We start from the raw sequence: 22,112 nt of genomic DNA on the forward strand, positions 1-22,112 counted from the left end.
GCCGGAGAACTGGCATGGTTTAGAGGGCGGGGTGAGGGCGTGGCTCCGGAAATGGACAGGACTACTCAGGTGCCTCTTTCTCCGGGGGAGGGCGCTGGTGCTGAATCAACTAGTCCTGTCCATGCTCTGGTACCGGCTCAACACCCTGGTCCCGGCCCCGGATTTCCTGGCCAACCTCCGGACGGCAGTTCTGGAGTTCTTTTGGCCAGGGACGCACTGGGTCTCTGCAGGGGTCCTTCACCTGCCCCTGGGGGATGGGGGACAGGGCCTGAAGTGCCTGCGCACTCAGGTCCACGGCTTCCGCCTCCAGACCCTGCAGAGACTCCTGTATGGTGCTGGTAGTCCGGCATGAAGAGCACTGGCACACGCCTTCCTCCACCGCTTCCCAAGGCTTCGATACGACCAGCAGCTCTTTTGTCTCCATCGGAGAGGTCTTCCGCGAGACCTCTCTGGGCTGCCGGTCTTCTACCAAGACCTCCTCCGAACCTGGAAGCTCTTTTCAACGACCTGGTCCGTGGCGGCCACCGTGGGGGTCGATCTCCTCGCGGAGCCCCTGCTACACAACCCCCAGCTCCGTGTGCAGGTGGCGGAGTCCCCCGCGGTGCGCCAGAGGCTGGTCTTGGCAGGAGTCACCAGGGTCGGAGACCTCCTGGACTACGACCGGGGAGACAGGCTGGATCCCCTGATGCTCGCTCAGCGCATGGGGCTCTCAAGCCCTCGTACCCCCCGGAGTGTACTTCAGGAGGTGAAGGCCGCTTTACTGCCCGCTGCTCGGGTTTACCTCGACCGGGTCCTGCGAGAGGGCACACCCCGCCCACCCTCCACCCTGGGCCTCGTGGACCTTTTTATCGGGCCCCTGCCCCGTGGACCCAATCAACCCCCTTGCCCTTTCACGGCGAGCCGGCTGCCCGATCTGCAGTCGGTTCTGTTCCAGACCGCGCCAAGAAAACTTCTGTACACACTCGTGCTCCATGCTCTTCACTACCTCACCCTCACGTCCCGCCCTGATACAAAATGGCGAGACCTCCTTCCACCTCTTGAGGGTGAGGAGCCCCGGTGGGCCAGCTTGTATTCTGCCCTGGTTCCAAGGCCAGCCGGGGATGTCAGTTGGTGGCTTCTTCACGGGGCCGTGAGCACGGGTGTGTACTTGGCGCAGTTTACCCCTGTCCCCAACACCTGCCCCTTTTGCGGCGTGAAGGAGATCCTGGCGCATGTTTATTTAGAGTGCGCCAGGTTGCAGCCCCTGTTCCGGCTCCTCTTGGATCTCCTATTGCGTTTTTGGTTGCACTTTTCCCCTCACCTGTTTATCTATGCACTCCCCATCCGTGGCCCCATAAAGTCGCGGGATCTCCTTATCAACCTCCTCTTGGCCCTGGCCAAACTGGCCATCTATAAAACCAGGGAGAGGAGGTTGGCCGACGGGATTTCCTGCGACTGTGGGGCCTATTTTCGCACCTCCGTCCATTCACGCATCCGGGCAGAGTTCCTCCGGGCGGCGTCCACTGGCTCCCTTGACACCTTCGAGGAGCAGTGGGTGTTGTCTGGGGTTCTCTGCTCGGTGTCCCCATCAGGTTCCCTTCGTTTAGCTCTATGACCTCACTCCCGATCCTGTTTTTTTCATTGGTTGTCCCACGTACTTAGTTGATCCTCCCCTTAGGCTGGGGTGAGGTCCTTTAGCACTTCCTGGATACTAATAGGACCATACTCCTGTACCCCACTGGTCTGGGTCTGTCACAACACCCATGGCAGCCTCAGTTGTCAGTTCCTCTGGTGGAGGCATCCCAAGACCTTTGCCCCGTCCGCCCCCCCCCCAAATCTTTGCATCCCCTAGAGGTAATTACATGGAGTTAATGAAGGAACAGGCTATTCCAAGCCAACTGAGGTTCTGGTGCCACTGAGCTCTGAGCTATTGTAGGTCACATGTCCGTGCTAGAAATACCTAGGGACGCCCTGTAAATTCTTAGGGACACCCTTTGAACTGGAACCCTGGTTGTTTATATTTTTGCAGGGATGCTCATGTGAGAGCCAGGGCAAGCCGTGTTCCCCCTCTTTTGGGGATAGGGTTAACAAGGACAGGTTGTCAGAGTGGTGCACTCCAGAGGTGAGATCAGAGCTCGCCTCACAGCCTCGGAGAGCAGATACAGCTATAGACATGTGGGAAATGATGGGACTGAGTCCATTCTTCTAAAATTAAATGTTCATCTTTCTCCTTTGAATCTATGTTTCTTTATAAATATGATCAACTGGAGTGCTGGAGGGTGCCATTGTATCAGGGTCATTGGAGCACATAAGAACTGGAGGGGGCCCATGCCATGGCTTCCAGGAGCCGCATGGAGTAGCCCCCAACACTGCTCCCCAGCTGGAGTGCCAGGGAGCCGAAGTGGGGCAAGCCCCAGACCCCACTCCCCAGCAGGAGCTCGAGGGCTGGTTTAAAACAGCTGGCTGGCTGGCCGGTTTGCCCATCCCTGACTTAGGGCCAGGCCCTGAGTAGGTGCAAATTGATACAGTTTGAGATGAAGTGGGGTTTTATTCAACTTGCTATGTTGCATGTGAGTCTTCCTGCTTTATACTAATACTGTGTGCCCCTCAGTTTCACTGCATATTGCACCAAGGCCAAGGGGGTGGGAACTGGGTGTGTGACTTTTGCCTAGACGCTCAGGGCAGGGCAGGCTGCTCAGCGGTCTGCATGTAGGCGATGGCTGATGCCCTTCATAACCTGTCGGATTTTGCTGAAAGTCACTGACTTCTGTGCTACCAATCTCTGTTCTGCACTGTGTACCTGTCTACCAGTAAACGCTTCTGCTTCATAATGCTACCTGAGAGTCACGTCTGACTGCGGAGTTGGGCTGCAGGGCTCTCTGGCTTCCCCCACCAAGGGGAAGTGAGCAGTGTGAACAGGGATGCCGAATGCCAAACAGGAAGGCTTAAGCCACGGAGTTTTTTTGCCCAGGACAGCGTGCCCTGAGGGGAGTTACGCTACCCAGAGTCCTGTCTGGCTTCATGCAGAGCAGGTCCAGAACATCAGGCCTTGACTCCGTCACACAGTTCCATTGACTAGCTAGGGCTAGTTACGCCAGCTAAGGACCTGGTCCTCTGATTTCAATTGAGATATGGCCGATTTACATGAGTTAGGGGATCTGGACTCTTACACAGTTTTAAATCCATATTGTTTTCCCCCAAACGTTTGGCTATTTTTTTGTGAGCTTGCGCACTGGATTGGGAGCTACCAGCGAGTTAGGTGGTGGACTCTTAATCTTCCCCCTCTTCGTCCATCACTCTGGGGCTTAGAGATTTTGAGGCCTGCAGCGACACTCCATCCCCTCTCCATGCCAGCGGTGAGCTCTGTCTCTCTAGCCCACCCATCCGTGTGGCATGGCGTCTATCCTAACTCAGCAGCATGACACACACAGATACTGGCATCCCCGGTGCTGAAGAATGCCTGAAAGAATAGCGAACAGTTCCCCCTCTACCAGGTGGTAAGACTACAGAATCTGCAGCACTCAGTGAGTCAAATGCAGCCCTGCCATAAGAGGCCAATTCACATGAGAGCTGTATTTGTGCTGCTGTTCACACGAACCACAGCTCCAACTATAGAGGGCCCTCTAACGTACTCAGGTAGTGAAATTATGCAGCTGTGACAGCAATATTTGTATTATTTATTTAGTTAAACTGATTTAAAAAACACATACCACAAAGTTATTCATGTGAACCCGTTTCATCTCAGGCTGTACATGGAATTCAACTAGAGCGGTAGGGATAGCAATGCCATCTGAATTCCTCTCTCTGGCATGAGCTAGTCAGCATTAGAACAAAGATGATCTGTGGTAGTAGGAAATGGTTGGGGGACCGGCATGATGATGAACTTTCTTCTGTTCTTTTTGTTTTTAAAAAGTGAATGATGGGTTGAATAGACCATCCCCTCCATATTGTGTCCACCAATTACACCTAATATTTGACACTCCCATTTTGGTTCATTAACTTCTCTCTCCACATCATCTCTTTTTAACAAATAGAATTTTAACAGTTCTTGGATACTGTCAATGTGGCCTTTTTCGTAGAAACTAATCCCGTTTCTCTTTCTGGTTTTCTTGCACCTTTTCCCATTAATATTGGTTAATAGAAATTATGGTGACATTTTATGAATTTCCCCATACCCATTCACAACTGATCTTACCATCAAGATACATTTGTAGACCCATTTATTACAAGAAGTCTTTAGATCGTCTCCTTTTTGTGGGTAAAAATTCTGGGGGAAGGATGGCCTTTGGTTTATTGGTTTGTCTTCTGTGATAGAGTGCAATAGGATGGTATCAGATCATGAACTCTATGTGGTACTAAGTGGGTCTGTCTGCACTGCAATTACACAACCCCATCTGGCATATGCCAGCTGACTCTGTCTCACAGGTCATGGGCTAAGGGGTGGTTTAACTGTGGTGTAGACATTCAAGTTTGGGCTGGAGCCTGGGGTCTAGGACCCAGAATGGTGGGAGGGTCCCAGAGCTTGGGCTGCATCCAGAACCTGAACTTCTATACTGCAGTTATACAGCTCCTTAGACCAAAATCTGCACACCTGAGTCAGCTGGCCTGGGTCTGCCATGGGTGTCTAGTTGCAAGGTAGACATAGCCCAAGTGGAAATATTGCCACAGCAACTGCACAAGTCTGCACTTGCCCAAGGGCAATCTATTGTGCTACTTTCAAAAGAGATGCCCTGCTCAGAACAGGTGTTCCAGACCTCACTGAAGGACTTTCACTCAGAGCCATCAAGACTGCAATCTGGAGACATCAACTTGGTCTTTCAACTACTGCTACAACCATATGCAACAATTTTATTTTTCCTACACAGGGGATCCACAAGGAGGAATACAAGGGATGCAAGATGGTTATGAAAAGTACAGGATGTGAGCAGATGACACAGAGACGGGGACCCTATTGGAGGCAGGGGGCTGACCATTTCAGGACTTATAGAGATTTCAAAGATCTCAAGATCTCTGTGGTTAAGAAATCCCTTTGCTGAGCCTGTGGTCTTTGCTTTCCTGCCATGTTGTCCTTGAAGAAGTAAACTAGAAGCCCCGGGTGCCTACAGCCTAGGTGGAAGTCAGATGGAACATGGGTAAGTTGCTGGGAGGGGTGGGTCAGAAGAACTCCGTTCTGTGGTTCTGTGGTCTAGGGCAGCTGGACGGTGGCCCCTCATGGTGACAGAATGGCATCAGACAACAGCTCTGAGCTTGGGTGGGTGTCTGTGACTTTCCCCTCTGGCGTTGTCTGGACCGCTGATCTGCTAGGCCTCTCCAATCCTTGACCCTGGGAGTCAGCCTTACCCTACTCTGCTGAGAAAACCCCCACTCCTGGGCTGTTCACACACAGCTTCTGGCATGAAAGCTGCTCCCAACTACTTGAAAGCAAATGACACTAGCCAATATCTCTGGTCCCAGACAAAATCCTGGGAACCTCCGTCTTGCAGTGTCCACTTATGCCCACTGGATGCTGCAAGCTTATATAAGTTCATCAGTTTAATAAAGAAATTGAAATGTTTCAGGCTTGTTATCTGAAGGGGAGCCTCTGACACCAAACACACTGTTTCGGGTAGAATAAACAAACATATTTATTAACTATTGTGGCAAATTGCTGGCACTATTATGATGGGTCTCGCGCTGTCATAAACAGTTAGTTAAGGGTTAAGGTTTTTGTCTACCTGTAAAGGGTTAACAAGCAGTACCTGTGGACACCTGACCAGAGGACCAATGAGGGACAAGATTATTTTCAAATCCGTGTGGAGGGAAGTTTTTTTCCCTGTTCTTTGTTTTCTTAGAGAGTCTCTCTTGGGAATTAAGAGAGTCCAGACATCTTAATCAAGTCCTCCCAGGTTCCTACAATAAATTCTTCTATTCAAACTAGTGAGTATTAGCAAGGAACTAGTATTCTTATACTTTTATTTCTGTATTTGCAATTCTGTGTTTTGCTATAGAATTCCTTTAAGTCTGTACTGTGATTGCTTTTACTGAGAAAGAAAGGAGGGGGAATTTTCTCCAGAGATTAATAAGTTTAGACCCTGTATTGTTCCATCTTGGTTACAGAGACAGTGACTTTTCTTTTTTTATTCTTTAATAAATTCTTTTCTATTAAGGACTTGGTTGATCTTTCTTTGGGTGGATTCTCAGGGAAAGGGGAGGGGGAGGTATCCCTCTGTAGTTAAATCCCGGTGTCTCTCCTAGGAAAAGGGAGGGGGGAGGAAGCAGGGGGGAATGGTTTATTTCTCCTGGGTGTAAGAACTCCATGGATTTGGGGCTCTTGGAATCCCCTAGGATTTTGGGGAAGGACTGTGTCTCAATCCACGTACTTGATTGAGGGGTGGCAGCTTTTACTAGATCTAAACTAGGATTTTAGTTTAGAGGGAAACCAAGGCAGGTCCCCACATTGGAACCCAACAGCTCCAGGTGGGGGTGAGACCTATGACACGCGCTTTCTCTTCTTAAGGGGGGGTTCAGGGCATCATTTCTTGCCCCTGAATTGGAATATTAGTTGCCCCACTAGTGTCTTTGAGGAGGGGAGTGGAGAGGGAGGGACCTGGGCCTGCCCTCTACTCCAGGTCCCAGCCCAGGGGCCCTGAGGATAGTGGTGAACCACTTGAACTGGTGGTTCCTTCCCCTGGGCTACTTCCCTCTCCTGCCCTTCAGCTTGTGGGGTCTTCCTGCCCTCCCTCTGCACAAGCCAGGTGCCCCTTACATAGGGTCTTGGACTTCTTAGTCCACCACAGCACTCCTCCAAACTTTCCTCTGCTTCTCTTCAAACTGTTCTCTGCTCCAATTCCTTCAGACTGTTCTCTGCTCCAGCCAAACCTTCCTGCTCCAACAACCCACACAGTCTGACCTAAAGCAGGGGGTTTATATCATGTGACTCACTGCTGTTACTCTAATTGGCTTCAGGTGCTCTAATTGGCTTCAGTTGCTCTAGTTAATCTATAGCAAACCTTCCACCCCTTGCAGGGAATAAGGCTCCCTGCTAACAGTCTCCTGCTGCCCTCTGGCCATTCTGTATCACACTATAAAGATCGATTTTAAGTGATTATGAGTCAAAGTATAACAAGTCAGGTTTGGTCAAATGAAATAAAAGCAAAACGTATTTTAAGCTGATCTTAACGCTTTCAATGTCCTTAAAAACTAAGATGCTTCTCACCCAGGGCCGCCCAGAGGATTCCGGGGGCCTGGGGTCGTCGGCAGCAGGGGGCCCTTCCGTTCCGGGACCCGCCGCCGAAGTACCCCGAAGACCCGCGGTGGGGCCCCCCCCTGCCGCCGAATTACCGCCGAAGCGGGACCCGCCGCCGAAGTGCAGCCCCGTCTTCGGCGGTAATTCGGTGGAGGGGGGCCCCCGCTGCGGGTATTCGGGGCACTTCGGCGGCGGGTCCTGGAATGGAAGGGCCCCCCGCCGCTGAATTACCGCCGAAGACCGAGCTGAACTCGGCGGTGGGTCCCGCTCCATCTTCGGCGGTAATTTGCCAGCGGGGGGTCCTTCCGCCCCAGAGCGGAAGGACCCGCCGCCGGCGAAGACCGGGAGTGAAGAACCTCCTGCGCCCGGCCCTGCAACATGACAAACTTTGCATTGGACACCACACAATCATTTTATAAAGATGAACCTGGGGGTGTAGGGTGTTCCCCTGAAGTACAGAGTGTCACAGTGTAGCCACTTAAAACCTTTTCTTTCTTACGGTAGTTAATTAACTTATTCTCTGGTTTTATGCAACTGATATGTTTGGATTAAAATGTATGGGAAAAACTATTTGGAACAATAAGGCTGATGCCTATAATTTCCCTTTGATGAAATAACGAACTTTAGATGAACTTGTATCATCCAGTACTGTGTTGAGTAGTATAAGAAACACATTTCTGGGGGAAGGCCTGGGACTGAGAGTCTGGGGGATTTCTGCTGCAGTGTAATTCATGAGTGGCTGGCTAGTAGCACTCAATACTATGTACCTGGGAGCAAATGAAATGCTGGAGACTGTCTATTTACTGACCAGGAGTCAATGTTTTCACAGTAGAGCAGTGTAAGAGGAACCCCAGGTTGGAGAACAGAGGAGATACAGCTGTTTAGCAGTACAGATGCTGCCCTAAGTAATGTCACACTAACCAAACCCTCCCCATCTCTGCAGGATTTCCCACCTCCAAACACGCCTTGAACAAAGAAACAAATAAAAGCATCAAACAACTCCAAAAATATAAACTAAAAAAAAGAGAAAAAAAGAAACAAAAAAATTCACAAAGAACAGAAGTTTCAATACCTTGATCAGAGTATTTATCCTGAAAAACAAGAAGAGCCCGAGACTCCACTAGCGATTTTGTTATTGCTACTCATTTTTTGTGCAGGTTCTTAGATAGATAGATAGATAGATAGATAGATAGATAGATAGATAGATAGATTCTGGATCTCATTTACATTGGTTTAAACCTGAAGTCAGTCTTATTTTTCTTGAGTTATGTTTGTCTGGCTTATTACATGTGCGAATACCCAATTCTGCATAAAGATGTTGCATGGTATATTCACATGGAGGCGATAATGTCATCAGCTGATTATATTTATAAGGAAAGTCAGAATGAAATTGCTATCAGTGGAGAAATATGGACATTTTATTCTTGCTGAATAACCTCCAACCTATCAGTTTACTCAATGAACCTTTCACCTCCCTGTTTCTCATGCTGTAGATGATGGGATTCATCATTGGAGGCACCACGGAATAGAGAGCACCCACCAAGAGATCCAGACCTGACGCTGAGCTGGAGGTGGGTTTCAGGTAGGCAACAGTACCAGTGAAAATAAACAAGGAGACCACAGTGAGGTGAGGAATACAGGTGGAGAAGGCTTTACGACGGCCCTGCTCAGAGGGGATTCTTAGCACTGCTTTGAAGATCTGAATATATGACACAATTATGAAAACAAAGCAGCTTAAGGCTAAGCATGCACTGAAGACAATAGCCCCAGTTTCACTGTGGTCTGAGTCAGAGCAGGCGAGCTTGAGGAGCTGGGGGATTTCACAGAAGAACTGATCCACCACGTTCCCTCCACAGAAAGATATCACAAATGTGCTCCCAGTGTGCAGGGCAGAGTAAAGAATACCACTGATCCAGGCACTGGCTGCCATTTGGACACAAGCTCTCCTGTTCATCACTCTCTCGTAGTGCAGGGGTTGGCAGATGGCGATGTGTCGGTCGTATGCCATGACAGTCAATAATGCATAATCCGCTGAAATAAAGACGATAAGGAGAAAGACTTGTGTGACGCATCCAGAATAAGAAATGTACCTGGTGTTCATGAGGGAATTGGCCATAGATTTGGGGATGGTGACAGAGATGGAGCTGAGGTCTAGGATGGACAGGTTCACCAGGAAGAAGTACATGGGGGTGTGAAGATGGTGGTCGAGGGCTATGGCTGTGATGATGAGAAGATTCCCTATCAGGGCCACCAGGTAAATCACCAGGAACACCACAAAGTATAAAATCTGCAGCTCCCGAACATCAGAGAATCCCAGGAGAAGGAACTCAGAAACAGCGGTTTGATTGGACATTTTCTTCCTCAGTACGTTGTGTGATGCCTGTGGAGGGAATGAGAAAGGTTATGGTCAGGATTAGAATGACAGAGAGAATAGCCCTGATTCCCCTTTCCCTAATATCTCATTGTATGAATGTCAAAGGTGCCCAGCACTCATCACTTACCATGACTTGGTGATGCTAGGGCTCCTCACCTCTGACAATCACTCAATCGTGTTATCACAGTTGTGTAAATTGGATCAGCTCCTTTAAAGTAAACAGAGCTTCATCACTTTACCCCATCTGAGGAATAGGCCCATGGTGTGGCTTGATAAATGCAGTATGAAGGATGGAACAAAGTAAATCCAAAATCCAATTCCGGCCAAGTTGGATCCCCTATTGCTACAAATAGAAGGCTCACCTTTTGAGTATTATTTAAAATACTACATCACCAACGCCACCTGATTCCCACTTTCCCCGGAAATATGGCATGGACTGACCCAGCGTTCTGTGGGAGTAGACCTTCCATATTGATTTTACCACAACACCACACAGCTGTCTTCTACCTGGGTACACACTGATTTATGGCACCCAGTCCCAGCTGCACCCGCACTCCATATTGCAAACAAGGAATACAGACCATACTTATAGGAGGGGGGCACTATCCTGGGAAGCAGTGACTGAAAAATATTTGGGAATCATGATGGATAATCAGCTAAACATGAACTCCCAGTGTGACCAATGGCTAGTGAGATCTGGGGTGCATAAACAGGGGAATCTTGAATATGAGTAGAGAGGTTATTTTACCTGTGTATTTGGGACTGGTGTGACCATTGCTGGAATATGCTGTCCAGTTCTGGTGCTCAAAATTCAAGAAAGATGTTGATAAATTGGAGGCGGTTCAGAGAAAAGCCACAAAAAAGATTGAATGATTATAAAACATGATTTGTAGGGAGACCCTCAAAGAGCTCAGTCTATTTAGCCTAAGAAAGGGAAGATTAAGGGGTGACTTGTGGGCAGTCCATAACTACCTGGGGGGGAACAAATATTTAATATGAGCTCTTCAATCTAGCAGAGAAAGGTCTAACATGATCCAATAGCTGTATTTGAAGCTAGACAAATTCAGACTGGAAATAAAACATTTTTTTAACAGTGAGAGTGATTAACCATTGGAACAATTTACAGGGATTGTGGTGAATTCTCCATCACTGGCACTTTTCAAACCAAGATTGGGTCTTTCTCTAACAGATCTGCTCTAGGGATTATTTTGGGGAAGTTCGCTGCCCTCCAATAAACAGGAAGACAGACTAGATGATCACACTAATCCCTTCTGGCCATGGACTCTGTGAATCTCTGAATATCTATGTAATGATGGACTAATAGCATTGCTCAGTTACTTTTACATTGTATTGTTTCCTGCTGTGACTTTAGATCTGTGCTATGTGATTCAGTGGCAGTCAGAGGACATGTTTGTTTGTTTTCTTGGCTCTGGCACTGACCTGGTGTGTGATACGGTACCAGTCACTTCCCCTCTCTGTGCTTCAGTTTACCCTCCCTTTCTCTGCCTTCTCTACTTGACTGTAAACTCTTTGGGGGATGGGCTGTGTCTTAGCACCTGTTTGGTCAGTGCACCCATTTACAGCACCTCTGCTCAGCTGGCAGCAGTGTTGTACGTCGGACACATTGTTGAACCAGGAGGTTGGTGTTTTGGTTCTGTTGACTCCCTCTGTGGCCATGGGTTCTGTCCAGGTAGACAGACTTTGGCTGCTTGGTATAACTCTGACCATGTTTAAAGAGGCTAGTGTGTATGACACATATTCTGTGACCTATCAGCTATGTTGGTTACTTTGCTGTACTTTCCTTTGAAAGAGAAATGAACAGAGATCATAGAATCATAGGGTTGGAAGGGACCTCAGAAGGTCATCTAGTCCAACGCCCTGCTCAAAGCAGGACCAATCCCAAGACAGATTTTTACCCCAGTTCCCTAAATGGCACCCTCAAGGATCGAACTAACAAGCCTGTGTTTAGCAGGCCAAAGCTCAAACCACTGAGCTATCCCTCCCCACTGCCAGAGAATGAATGGGGCTTTTAATTACATATTATTAAACAACATTAACTTTTCCTTCCCTTGTTTAAAGTTTAAGGTTTCTTGGAAATGATCATGTCTTAATGGAAAATATGGGATTTTATCAAAACAATATTTTCCCTTAAGACTGCATTAGCTTTCCTTGCAAATTTGTGACTTTTTTTGGAAAACTGAAATCTCAGAAAACAGCCTAGCTAGGTTTTCTTCTTGAAATTTTCACTTTTAAGATGAAAGTTTTCAGATACCAAACACTGAAGGAAAATGGATTTTGGTTTGTTGATGAAAAGCTTTAATTGTTTGTAAGGAGAATTTTTTATCTTATACTTTTAATTAATTATTTTCTCCCCAGCCTCAGATGAATAAATTGCTAGGAAAATATAAAGAACATCTGAGTGTAATTCTTATTACTGTTCTTAAACTACCCCTGGATGTTAACCTTCAGACAAATTAAATTGAATGAGAAAACTTACTGTGGATTTGAGGATATTTTTCTAATATGTGAGGGATTCAGTCCAACGCCAGGATTCTGTAGTCATTATCTGTCAGTCTGACTATATAACAGTATCTACAAGCAAAGGTACAACTTTCTAAGTCCTTTCATCCCTCACTCTGAGACTGTATTTGATTCCAATCCATTGCTCTCCGCAGATGAGCTGTGCACAGCTGACTTTGTCCCTCACTGGCATTCAAGGACCTATGCTGAGGGAAGGTGATTTATCCATGTGTATTTTACTCCCTGGAGCCCTGCACAGCTCAGCAGCAGAGACCCAGAGGGAAAACTGCACAGATTCATAGATTTGAATTCAAAAAAGGGATGTGATGATCCTGTAGTCTACCCCATGTGTAGCAAAGAAGAACAGAAGAACAGCCATTCTGGTAGATGCCAATGGTAAATCTAGACCAGTACTCTGTCTTCCAACAGTGGCCAATGCCAGATGCTTCAGAGGGAATGAACAGAACAGGGGAATCATTGAATGATCCATCCCCCGTCATCCACTCCCTGCTTCTGGCAAACAGAAGTCTACAGACACCTAGAACATGGGGTTGCATCCCAAAACATCTTGCCTAACAGCCATTGATGGTCCTATCTACCATGAATTTATGTAATTCTTTTATGAATCCCATTGTAGTCTTGGCCTTCACAACATCCCCTGGCAATGCGTTCCACAGTTTGACTCTGTGTTGTGTGAAGAAGTACTTCCTTTTATTTGTTTAAAACCTGCTCTCTATTAATTTCATTGGGTGATCAATGTTATGTTATGTGAAGGAGTAAATAATATTTTTTATTCACTTCTCCACACCTTTCATGATTTTACAGACCTCTATTACATCCCCTCTTAATCATCTCTTTTCCGAACTGAAAAGTCCAGTCTTTTTAATTTCTCATCATATGGAATCTGTTACATATTCTTAGTTATTTTTGTTGCCCTTCTCTGTACCTTTTCCAATTCAAAGATTTTTTTTGAGATGGGGTGACCTCTGCACCCAGTATTCAGGATGTGTGCATACAATGGATTTATATAGAGGAAATATGATATTTTCTGTCTTATTATCTATCCCTTTCTTAATGATTCCCAACATTCTGTTCCCTTTTTTGACTGCATCTGCACATTGAGAAGATGTTTTCAGAGGACTAGTCACAATGACTCTAAGATCTTTCTTGAGTGGCAACAGCTATTTTTAGACCCCATCATTTTATATGTACAGTTGGGGTTATGTTTACCAATGTGCACTACTTTAAATATTGAATTTCATCTGCCATCGTGTTGCCCAGTCACCCAATTTTATGAGAATCCTTTGTCACTCATCATAGTTGCTTTGGATTTAACTCTCTTGAGTAGTTTTGTATCGTCTGGAAATTTTCCCACCTCACTGTTAGCCCTCCACCCCCTTTTTGAGAGAATAGATAGGCCACAGTTCACTTCCTGAATGTTAACAGACTTCGGCTGCAGCTTCATAAGACTATTCGATAGTCAATAAGCCACCACTGCTTTGCTCAGGGTGCCTCAGCAGATTCCAGTTGTCCGGGTGTCTAAATTAAGATATCAGTGGAAAGACACTGTACCTTGTTGTTTTCTGGTGAGGCCTCACTTCTTGAGATGTTACTCTTTAAGTGGCCAAGAGGTTGCTCTGAGTGGTGATGAATGAATGTTAGTAATTACTTAGCAATATAGCATAGCTTTGGGCCAAACAAAACTTGTAAGTCGAACTGGCCAAACTGTGGGATTTCTGGTTTGTGGGAATGTTGCAAACTCTAAAAAGAATTTGTGTCAGAAATACCGACTGTGACAGATTGTACTCTTATTTTCACTCTTTTTACAAATGTAAATTTTCTACAAAGTATGCCTTGTGAGGTACCATTTGAAAACTCATAGCCTGCTGACCATTATCGTACTACTAAAATATGTATGGTAACTTTATATGTAAAATTATAATATTCTCCTGTATTAGGGGGGAGGGATAGCTCAGTGGTTTGAGCATTGGCCTGCTAAACCCAGGGTTGTGAAAACCTGTTCAATCCTGAGCTGATGGTGTCAAATTTGCAGATGAACTGGGGTAAAAATCTGCCTGGGAATTGGTCCTGCTTTGAGCAGGGGGTTGGACTAGATGACCTCCTGAGGTCCCTTCCAACCTTGATATTCTATGATTCTACATGTTCCAAGTTTAGAAAAACAGTTTCAGATCAGTTCCCCAGAAACAAAGCACTAACCAATATCTCAGCCATGTGTCACAAAACCCAGTTGGCTCTCACCTAGGAAAGCAGCCATACTTTGCCGGAAAGATGGGTATTAGTGAGAAATTTACATATTGGCAATGGCAACAGCTGGGGTCCTGTGTAAACAGACTGGCTGTTGCCTGAACCCCAGCTGGAGATAATCCTCAAACTGGAGGGAATAGTCTAAGCATAGATAACTAACAATACAGACTCTCTCTCTGTCCTTCCTTTCTCTGTGTTCCTTGCGTCAAAAACACCTGAAAAAACTCTGAACTGGGGGAGGAGTCCTGGCTTGGAGACGTCCAGCCACAAAAAGGCTGCAAAGAGAATTTGTTGAGAAAAACCTTTGATTTGAATTCATCTAGCTTGCTAAATTACGTATTCCTTTGCATTTTATTTTCTTTGTAACCAATTCTGACTTTTTTGCCTCATTACTTGTAATCACATAAAATCCATCTTTATCTAATTAATGAACTTGTTGAATTGTTTTATCTAAACCCATGTGTTTGGAATGACGTGTTTGAGAACCTCCAACTGAGATAACATGGCTTGTGTTTATCATTTTCCATTGATGAAATAACGGACTTTTTATGGACCTGCATAGTTCATGCGGGTTCCGGGCAGTACAAGACACACATTTCTGGGAACAAGTCTGGGACTGGGAGTTTTCTGGCATCGTCCTGTAAGGTAATTCATGATTGACTCATCAGAACAGTCATATAGTTCAGATTTTGCATGTTGCAGGCTTTGTGTGAACTGGCCAGCAGTGGTTATTCTCACAGCAACAATTGTTGTTTGCCCCCACCATGAGGCCCTGTTGCCCGCTGTTGCACCCCTTCACTCCCTTCCGCAATGCCCCCGCGCCTGCTCCCACCTCTTCACCCCCTCCCTCAAGGGCCTCCCACCTGCCACTTGTGCCCCTTCGACCCTCCCCAAGCCCCCCACCCTGCTGCTCGCATTTCTTCATCCTCTCCACTGTGACCCATGCCTGCTGTTCATGCCTCTTCATCCCAAGTGGCCAGTGGGGAGGAGGTTCTCAGGGGCAAGAGGCAGAGCAGAGGTGGGAAAAGGAGCAGTGTGGGTGGGCCATGGGGGAAAAGGACAAGCAGGAGCAGAGTCTAGGGGCAGAGCTCAGGCAGGGCTATGGCCCAGACACCCTTTTGGCAGTGGTGCTCCAAATGCAGCAGGTCAGCGCATCTCCAAAGGGAAGTGAACCTCAACCTGCTTGGAGAGGGAGGTATGGGAGTATTCTAGAAAAAGTTTGATGGATAGGTGGTGGTTGTTGAAGTTGTGGTGGAAATCTATGAAGAAGTTTATATTGTCTGTCCAGAGGATGAAAATACCACCAATGAATCTCAGGAATATTGTTGGTTTCAGTATGAAATATTTGCAGAAATTCTTTGGTGAATAATGAATAATAAATGGTTTGAAGGAAATAATCATCTGGAGTTTTACAGTCAAGAACAGAAAAAGAAGCACAATAATTTGCAAGGATTATCTATCTATCTATCTATCTATCTATCTATCTATCTATCTATCTATCTATCTATCTAATCATATGATGCTTCAATGAATGGCTATGTAAAAAAAAATATGCACAACCATGATAATCAAAGACATTAAATAAATAAATAAATAAATAAATAAATAAATAATAACAAATAATTATTAATAGACAAATTCTGTGGTCCAGGGCACATTTAGTATCCTTAAATTCCACTTTGTCATAATTACAGGGCTAGATGCATCTCAGACCCCTTCTCTGCTTTCTTTGAGTGCACCCATCGGGTCACGGTCTTGGGCCTGACCCTCTCTTAGGGGGAACTATGTTATTCACCAACACTTAAATTGGAACCTAGGGCATAGCATCTTGCACACCAACTGTGATTTCCCAGCAGGGTCAATTGAATTAAGTATCTGCTGTTATTCCCCCTGGAGCTGTGACCAGTACTAATTTGAGTGACCAGAAAACATTTCTCTAAACAAAGTTTAATGATTTATTTACCACAGCAGGAACAAAGCATAACATAAGAGGAAATATACATAGCAACTCCGCCCCTGACACAACAAAAACTGAAATGGGATCTATATTTGTCCTCATTATACAGAGTCAGGTAGGACTGTCTTTAGGGATATCACCAAACTGGTGACTATTCCACCATTAGCTTATACCAAGACAGTAACAAAAGTGAACTTCTGTCTCACCACACTGGTTACCAAGAAGCCAAAAATGCAGTCTCCTTAGGCATCCCATTCCTCGGCTCACCATCCAGACATTGCAGTATAGGATGAGTGATTACTGAAAACCAATTTAATCAGATATAGGGTCCTTCCAGTCCCAAGGGATCAGCCACTAAGCCAGATCAATATATAACTTAGATCTTAGCCAATAATCATGCTGATAGCAATCCTTTAGTGTAAAAAAAAAAATGTTTTTTTATATAAAAGAAAAAAAGATTATTAATAATTAATAGATCATATATTCATTGGTCTTTTCTTTCATCATTCAAAGAATCAGATCAGCAGTGATTAAAAAAATTATTTTATTAATGTCTCTGCTCTCTCCTCAACACAACACAGGGGTCATCAGTTCTTGTTCCAAGCTTGCTTGGAATGAAGCAGAAAATGAAGACAAAATGGAGATGGCTCAGGGGTCTTTATATCCTCTGTCATGCAGCAGAAATCTTACTATCTCAATGAAAGTTCACAACCTCTGTTTGTAGAGAGTACTGTTTCAAGATGGAGTCCAGAGAGCATATCACCCCTGGCTTTGATGACTCACAGGTGCATCTATTGCCCATATTCTTGCTGAGGTGTCCACAGGAAGGCTTACTGGATTGGATGAGTTTCTTCTATGACCCATTGTGAGAGCTAAGTGTCTTTGATGGGCCGTCAACAGAATAATATCACAGTCAAGGGAGAACTATGGACTTTATATTCATGGTGAATAATCTCCCTGCTATCAGTCTCCTTAGGGCAGCTTGGATCTCCTTGTTCCTCATGCTGTAGATGATGGGATTCATCATTGGAGGCACCACGGAATAGAGAACAGCCACCATGAGATCCCGGCCTGTTGTTGAGCTGGAGGTGGGCTTCAGGTAGGCAACAGTAAGAGTCCAGAGGAACAAGGAAACCACGAAGAGGTGAGGAAGGCAGGTGGAGAAGGCTTTACGCCGGCCCTGCTCAGAGGGGATTCTCAGCACCGTGGTGAAGATCTGAACATACGATACAATTATAAAAACAAAGCAGCTTAAAGCTAAACAAGCACTAAAGACAATTGCCCCAGATTCTTTGCGATATGTCTCAGAGCAGGTGAGCTTCAGTAGCTGGGGGATTTCACAGAAGAACTGATCCACCACGTTCCCTCCACAGAAGGTTAATTCAAATGTGGTCCCAGTGTGTAGTGCAGAGCTGAGAATACTACTGAGCCATGCACTGGCTGCCATTTGGACACAAGCTCTTCTGTTCATTATAGTCTCATAATGAAGAGGTTGGCAGATGGCGACATATCGATCATATGCCATGACAGTGAGGAAGCTGAGCTCAGCTACAGCAAATAAGAGAAAGAGAAAGACTTGGGTGAGGCACCCAGAATAAGAAATTGTCTTGGAGTTGGTTAGTGAATTGACCATGGATTTAGGAATGGGGACAGAGATGTAGCAGAGGTCTATGAAGGATAAGTTGAGGAGGAAGAAGTACATGGGGGTGTGAAGATGATGGTCAAGGGCTACGATTGTGATGATGAGAAGATTCCCCATCAGGGCTGCCAGATAAAGAACTAGAAACATCACAAAGTGTAACAGCTGCCACTCCCGAACACCAGAGAATCCCAAGAGAAGAAACTCAGTCATTGAAGTTTGGTTGCTCATTTTCCTTCTCAGTACACTGTGTCCTGCCTGTAGAGGGAAGGGCAAGGACAATGGTCAGAATTAGAGTCAGAATCCTCTTACTAGTATCTCATGAATGTCAAAGGAGCACAGCACTCTTCACTTCCATTGACTAGAAGTCATGAGGGCTCCTCACCTCCGACAATCGGTGCACTTCTCCGGTGTGTGATCACACTGGTGTGACCAGGCAACAAATGTGAAAAATCAGGACGGGGTGGGGGATAGTAGGAGCCTATATAAGAAAAAGACCCTAAAATCAGGACATCTGGTCACCCCCTACACTGATGTAAATTAGATTAGCTCATCTGTTAGTCTATAAGGTGCCACAGGATTCTTTGCTGCTTCTACAGAACCAGACTAACACGGCTACCCCTCTGATACTTAAAATCAATGGGACTGCGTCTGTTTACACCATGGGAGGTGTGCTCGAATCATAGCTACTATTTCCTTCTGATTTCCCGACGTGACTCTGAGCATATATATCTCTCTTTACCATCCCAAGATCTGCCTGGGACTGATGATGATTCTTCTTCAATCTGACACAGAACACAGTTTCTACATGTTCTACTGCTGCCTTAATTCAGACACTTCCTGCCTGCTCCTCTTCTTCTTTTACTCTTTCACTACTACTTGCTTGCTTTGCCCTGATTCTGATGCCTGGGGGGTGTGTCTGACTTAGGGTAACTTTTTATTAAATTTTATTTTTTTTTTTTTTTTTTTTTTTTTTTTTTTTTTTTTTTCTTTTTTTTTTTTTTTTTTTATTTTTTTTTTTTTTTAATACATACTGCTACTGTTTGCTTACAGAACTGCAGTAATGCTTCCAGACTGGTAAAGACTTAAGACTTGATTAGTCAAGCTGTTTCCCAAAACCATTTCCGGGTGTTCCCTTTCCTTCTGACATAATCCCTCAACCAGGCTGCCAGCCTGGCGCCTTGAGTCCCAGTAACAAAATATATCCATAAATTGACTGCCAGACCACAATATGGGGAAATTCCAAACTGCTACCCTGGCCCGCATGCTCCTCTCTTGCACAGCATAGTTAACCATTTGTACCAATCTTCCCCTTCCTCTCCACCACTCCTGGCGACTTTCTCACCAAATCTGTTCCCCAGGCTTTTCAGAACCCAAAGCAGTAGTCACTTAACTGGGTTTTTAGGTGGTTTCAGGAATAAATTAATGTGGGGCGGGGCACAGCTCATTTATCTAATCAATAATTGGCATAAGCAAAAGTGATTTTACCTAAAAGTACTTTTCTATTACATGCTAATCACACACATAGACACATATGTTGTTGCAGTAGGTTTAGAGCATTTTAAAACATTTATATTTACTTCAAGTTAAGCAAAGATTTTGTGGGGTCAGCTGTCAGATTTCTGGGGGGGAGGGAGAACGCCTTCTCTCTAGCCACTGAAATACTTAACTGTTAGATCCTTGCCCCTCCAGAAAGCTTCCTGGCACTGCTCCAAAGCACACTTTTTAACTTAAGTTTTTCTATTTTTTTAAACAAAGCATCAAACTTATAATAGCTTCTAGCAAATTTCCTAGCCTTAGCCAATAACTATTCATTATTTGTATTAGTAAAGCATTTTTAATTATAACAATAAAACTGACAAATCAAAAGCCCCTACAAAGAAAGTTATCCAAACATTCCTTTTATTTTTATAAAATCTAACTCCCCTACCCCAGCTTCCCACTTTAATAGCAAAACAGCGAACATATGGCTATTTAGCCTTGCCTGTAAGGGCCGAAAATTATTCTAGCTATATAATATGTAATTTTTCACTAGCAATAAGTAAACACAGAAAATAATGAACTACAGTATTGTCAAATTCTGGGGTAACAACTTGATAAAATTCAGTATGAAGGATTTAATAAAGTACAAGCCAAGATAAACTGTCCTAGCCAAGAAGGTCCCTCTCTTGCAACAAACAGCAGGCTTCAAACTTGGGCATGAAACTAAAATGCCATCACAGCCTGATTCCCACTTTCCAGGGAAATACAACCATGAATCCACCTATTGTCCTAAATGGCAGCTCAACTGTGATGATTCCTCCTCAATCCCTGTATAAAAATGGCCTGATTGCCGGTTACAAACTGATTTATGGCATCAAATCCCAGTTGCACTTCCATCTCTGTGCAATGACAGACTCATAGGATTGCTCAGATACTGCTGTGTTGTATCTTTCACCTGTGTATGTTCTTTGCACCTAGTGACAGCATTTTTGTTTAACTGGCAGCAGTGTGCGATGGTGTTCAAGCAGGTGGTCTGGGATCTAGTCCCACTGAACTCCCCTATGTTCCTGGGCAGGGTTATAATAGATGGGCTTTGGCTGGGGCTTCAACTCTCTTTGCATCAATTTAAAGGTGCTGGTAAGTTTAAAGCATTCTGGGAGTTACCAGCTTTATTGCTTACTCAATGTCATCATCCTGCAACTATCGCTTTGAAACAAAAATAAACATGGTTGCAGTAGAGTCACAGGGTTCAAAATTGTGGCATTATTGGACAATATTATTGTGCCCCATGACAGTTTCCAGCTAGCGGTGCTCAGATATTTTCTACTTGAATTATTTCAAAGGAAATTGGGTTTTTGGTATATTATTTTCTTTGAAAAACTGAAAACATTAGCGTTGTTATTTCAGCTGAAAACATTCCATTTTCAGCATTTTTAGCTGAAATTGTTTAGTTCTCACATGCCAGAAACCAAACACATTTTAGTTTTCACAATTTCTATGAAAAGTCATTTTTTTTCTTCTGAAAAGAAAATAAGTCTTGACTGGCTCTAGATCTGTCACTGAATTGATTCTAAATGTCTTTACAGTTCCAACTGTAATTCACATTTATATTGTTCAATTTACTCTTATATTTATACCCTGAAATATTGAATTGAAATATCAGACTTACTGGGGTGGTCTTTGCAGAAATTTCCCCATGCATTTGGTACTCCACAGTCAGGATTCTTTGGTCCTTAGTGCTCTCTCTCTCCCAGGCCCTCATCACTGTATTATCCGGCAGCTGTTTCCATGTTCCCTTGCTGGATTTCCTGCATTGCTGAGTCTCTCGCAGTTCCGAGCAGACAGGGATCCACTCCACAGATGGGCGCTCCCTGCTCCACTCCCATGGCAGGCTTGGCTGAGAGGAGATGAACTAAATAGGGTCATGGACTGGAAGCTCCTCCCAGTTCTACAGCTGATCCTGTGCAGATTTCAGACATTGGCACAGACAAGGGTGTCCCTGCTCTGGAGCTAAATGGCTGAGTCTGGTCTCCAGGGCTGTGAGCCCAGCTCTGCGCTCACCAGAGGAATCCACAGCTCAGGGTGCCGGGGCTGTTTGAAGAGGTACCCAGAGTCAAATACTGAAAACTAAGGGCCAGGTACTGAACTAGTGTGAATTGATTTCAGAATAGCTAGGGCTCTTTCGCCAACTGGGGTTCCGGCTATTTGATTTCAATGGAGATCTGGCCAATTTTCACCAGCTGAGAAACTGGCTCATTACACATTTTAAATCCATATTCTTTGTGTGTGAGTTGAAACCAAGGATGAGAGAGAAGTTCCAAACCTGTCTGCACATTCTTCATTCTTAATTACAAGAGTGGAACTTTTAATGGTTAAAGAGCGATTCTTTCCCTCTACAGATTGAAGTTTGGAGTTCAGTGTTGCTACATTTTCTTTTCTTTCTTTCTTTCTTTCTTTCTTTCTTTCTTTCTTTCTTTCTTTCTTTCTTTCTTTTGTCCCAATGGAAGTTGAAAATCCAAAGTTCTGTTCCTAGTTGGAATGATTCTCTCTGTAACCATTATTAGTTGCACTCTTGTAATGAATCCCATGGGACAAAGAGCTAAGAAAGTGCTGACTGGTTAGGAACTTTTGTCTCCTCTTCCATTTCAATTCACAGGCAAAGAAAGTGGAT

General features: G+C 45.0%; 2 protein-coding genes across 2 annotated transcripts; both read right to left on the reverse strand.

Moving 5' to 3' along the window:
• Positions 1-8,600: 8,600 nt before the first annotated feature.
• On the reverse strand, positions 8,601-9,557 carry LOC120379992 (olfactory receptor 14A16-like). The gene has a single exon (XM_039497501.1). The coding sequence runs from the start codon at positions 9,555-9,557 to the stop codon at positions 8,601-8,603; it is 957 nt and encodes a 318-aa protein (XP_039353435.1).
• A 7,676-nt stretch (positions 9,558-17,233) lies between these two features.
• Positions 17,234-21,446, reverse strand: LOC120379994 (putative olfactory receptor 14L1). Its single transcript, XM_039497502.1, has 2 exons — positions 21,111-21,446; positions 17,234-17,536 (listed from the first exon to the last, which is right to left on the reverse strand). Exons 1-2 carry the CDS (start codon positions 21,201-21,203, stop codon positions 17,234-17,236), a joined length of 396 nt encoding a protein of 131 aa, XP_039353436.1. The 5' UTR covers positions 21,204-21,446.
• Positions 21,447-22,112: the final 666 nt, after the last annotated feature.

This window comes from Mauremys reevesii, linkage group 13, assembly GCF_016161935.1.
Source record: "Mauremys reevesii isolate NIE-2019 linkage group 13, ASM1616193v1, whole genome shotgun sequence".
Classification (NCBI taxonomy): Eukaryota; Metazoa; Chordata; order Testudines; family Geoemydidae; genus Mauremys; species Mauremys reevesii.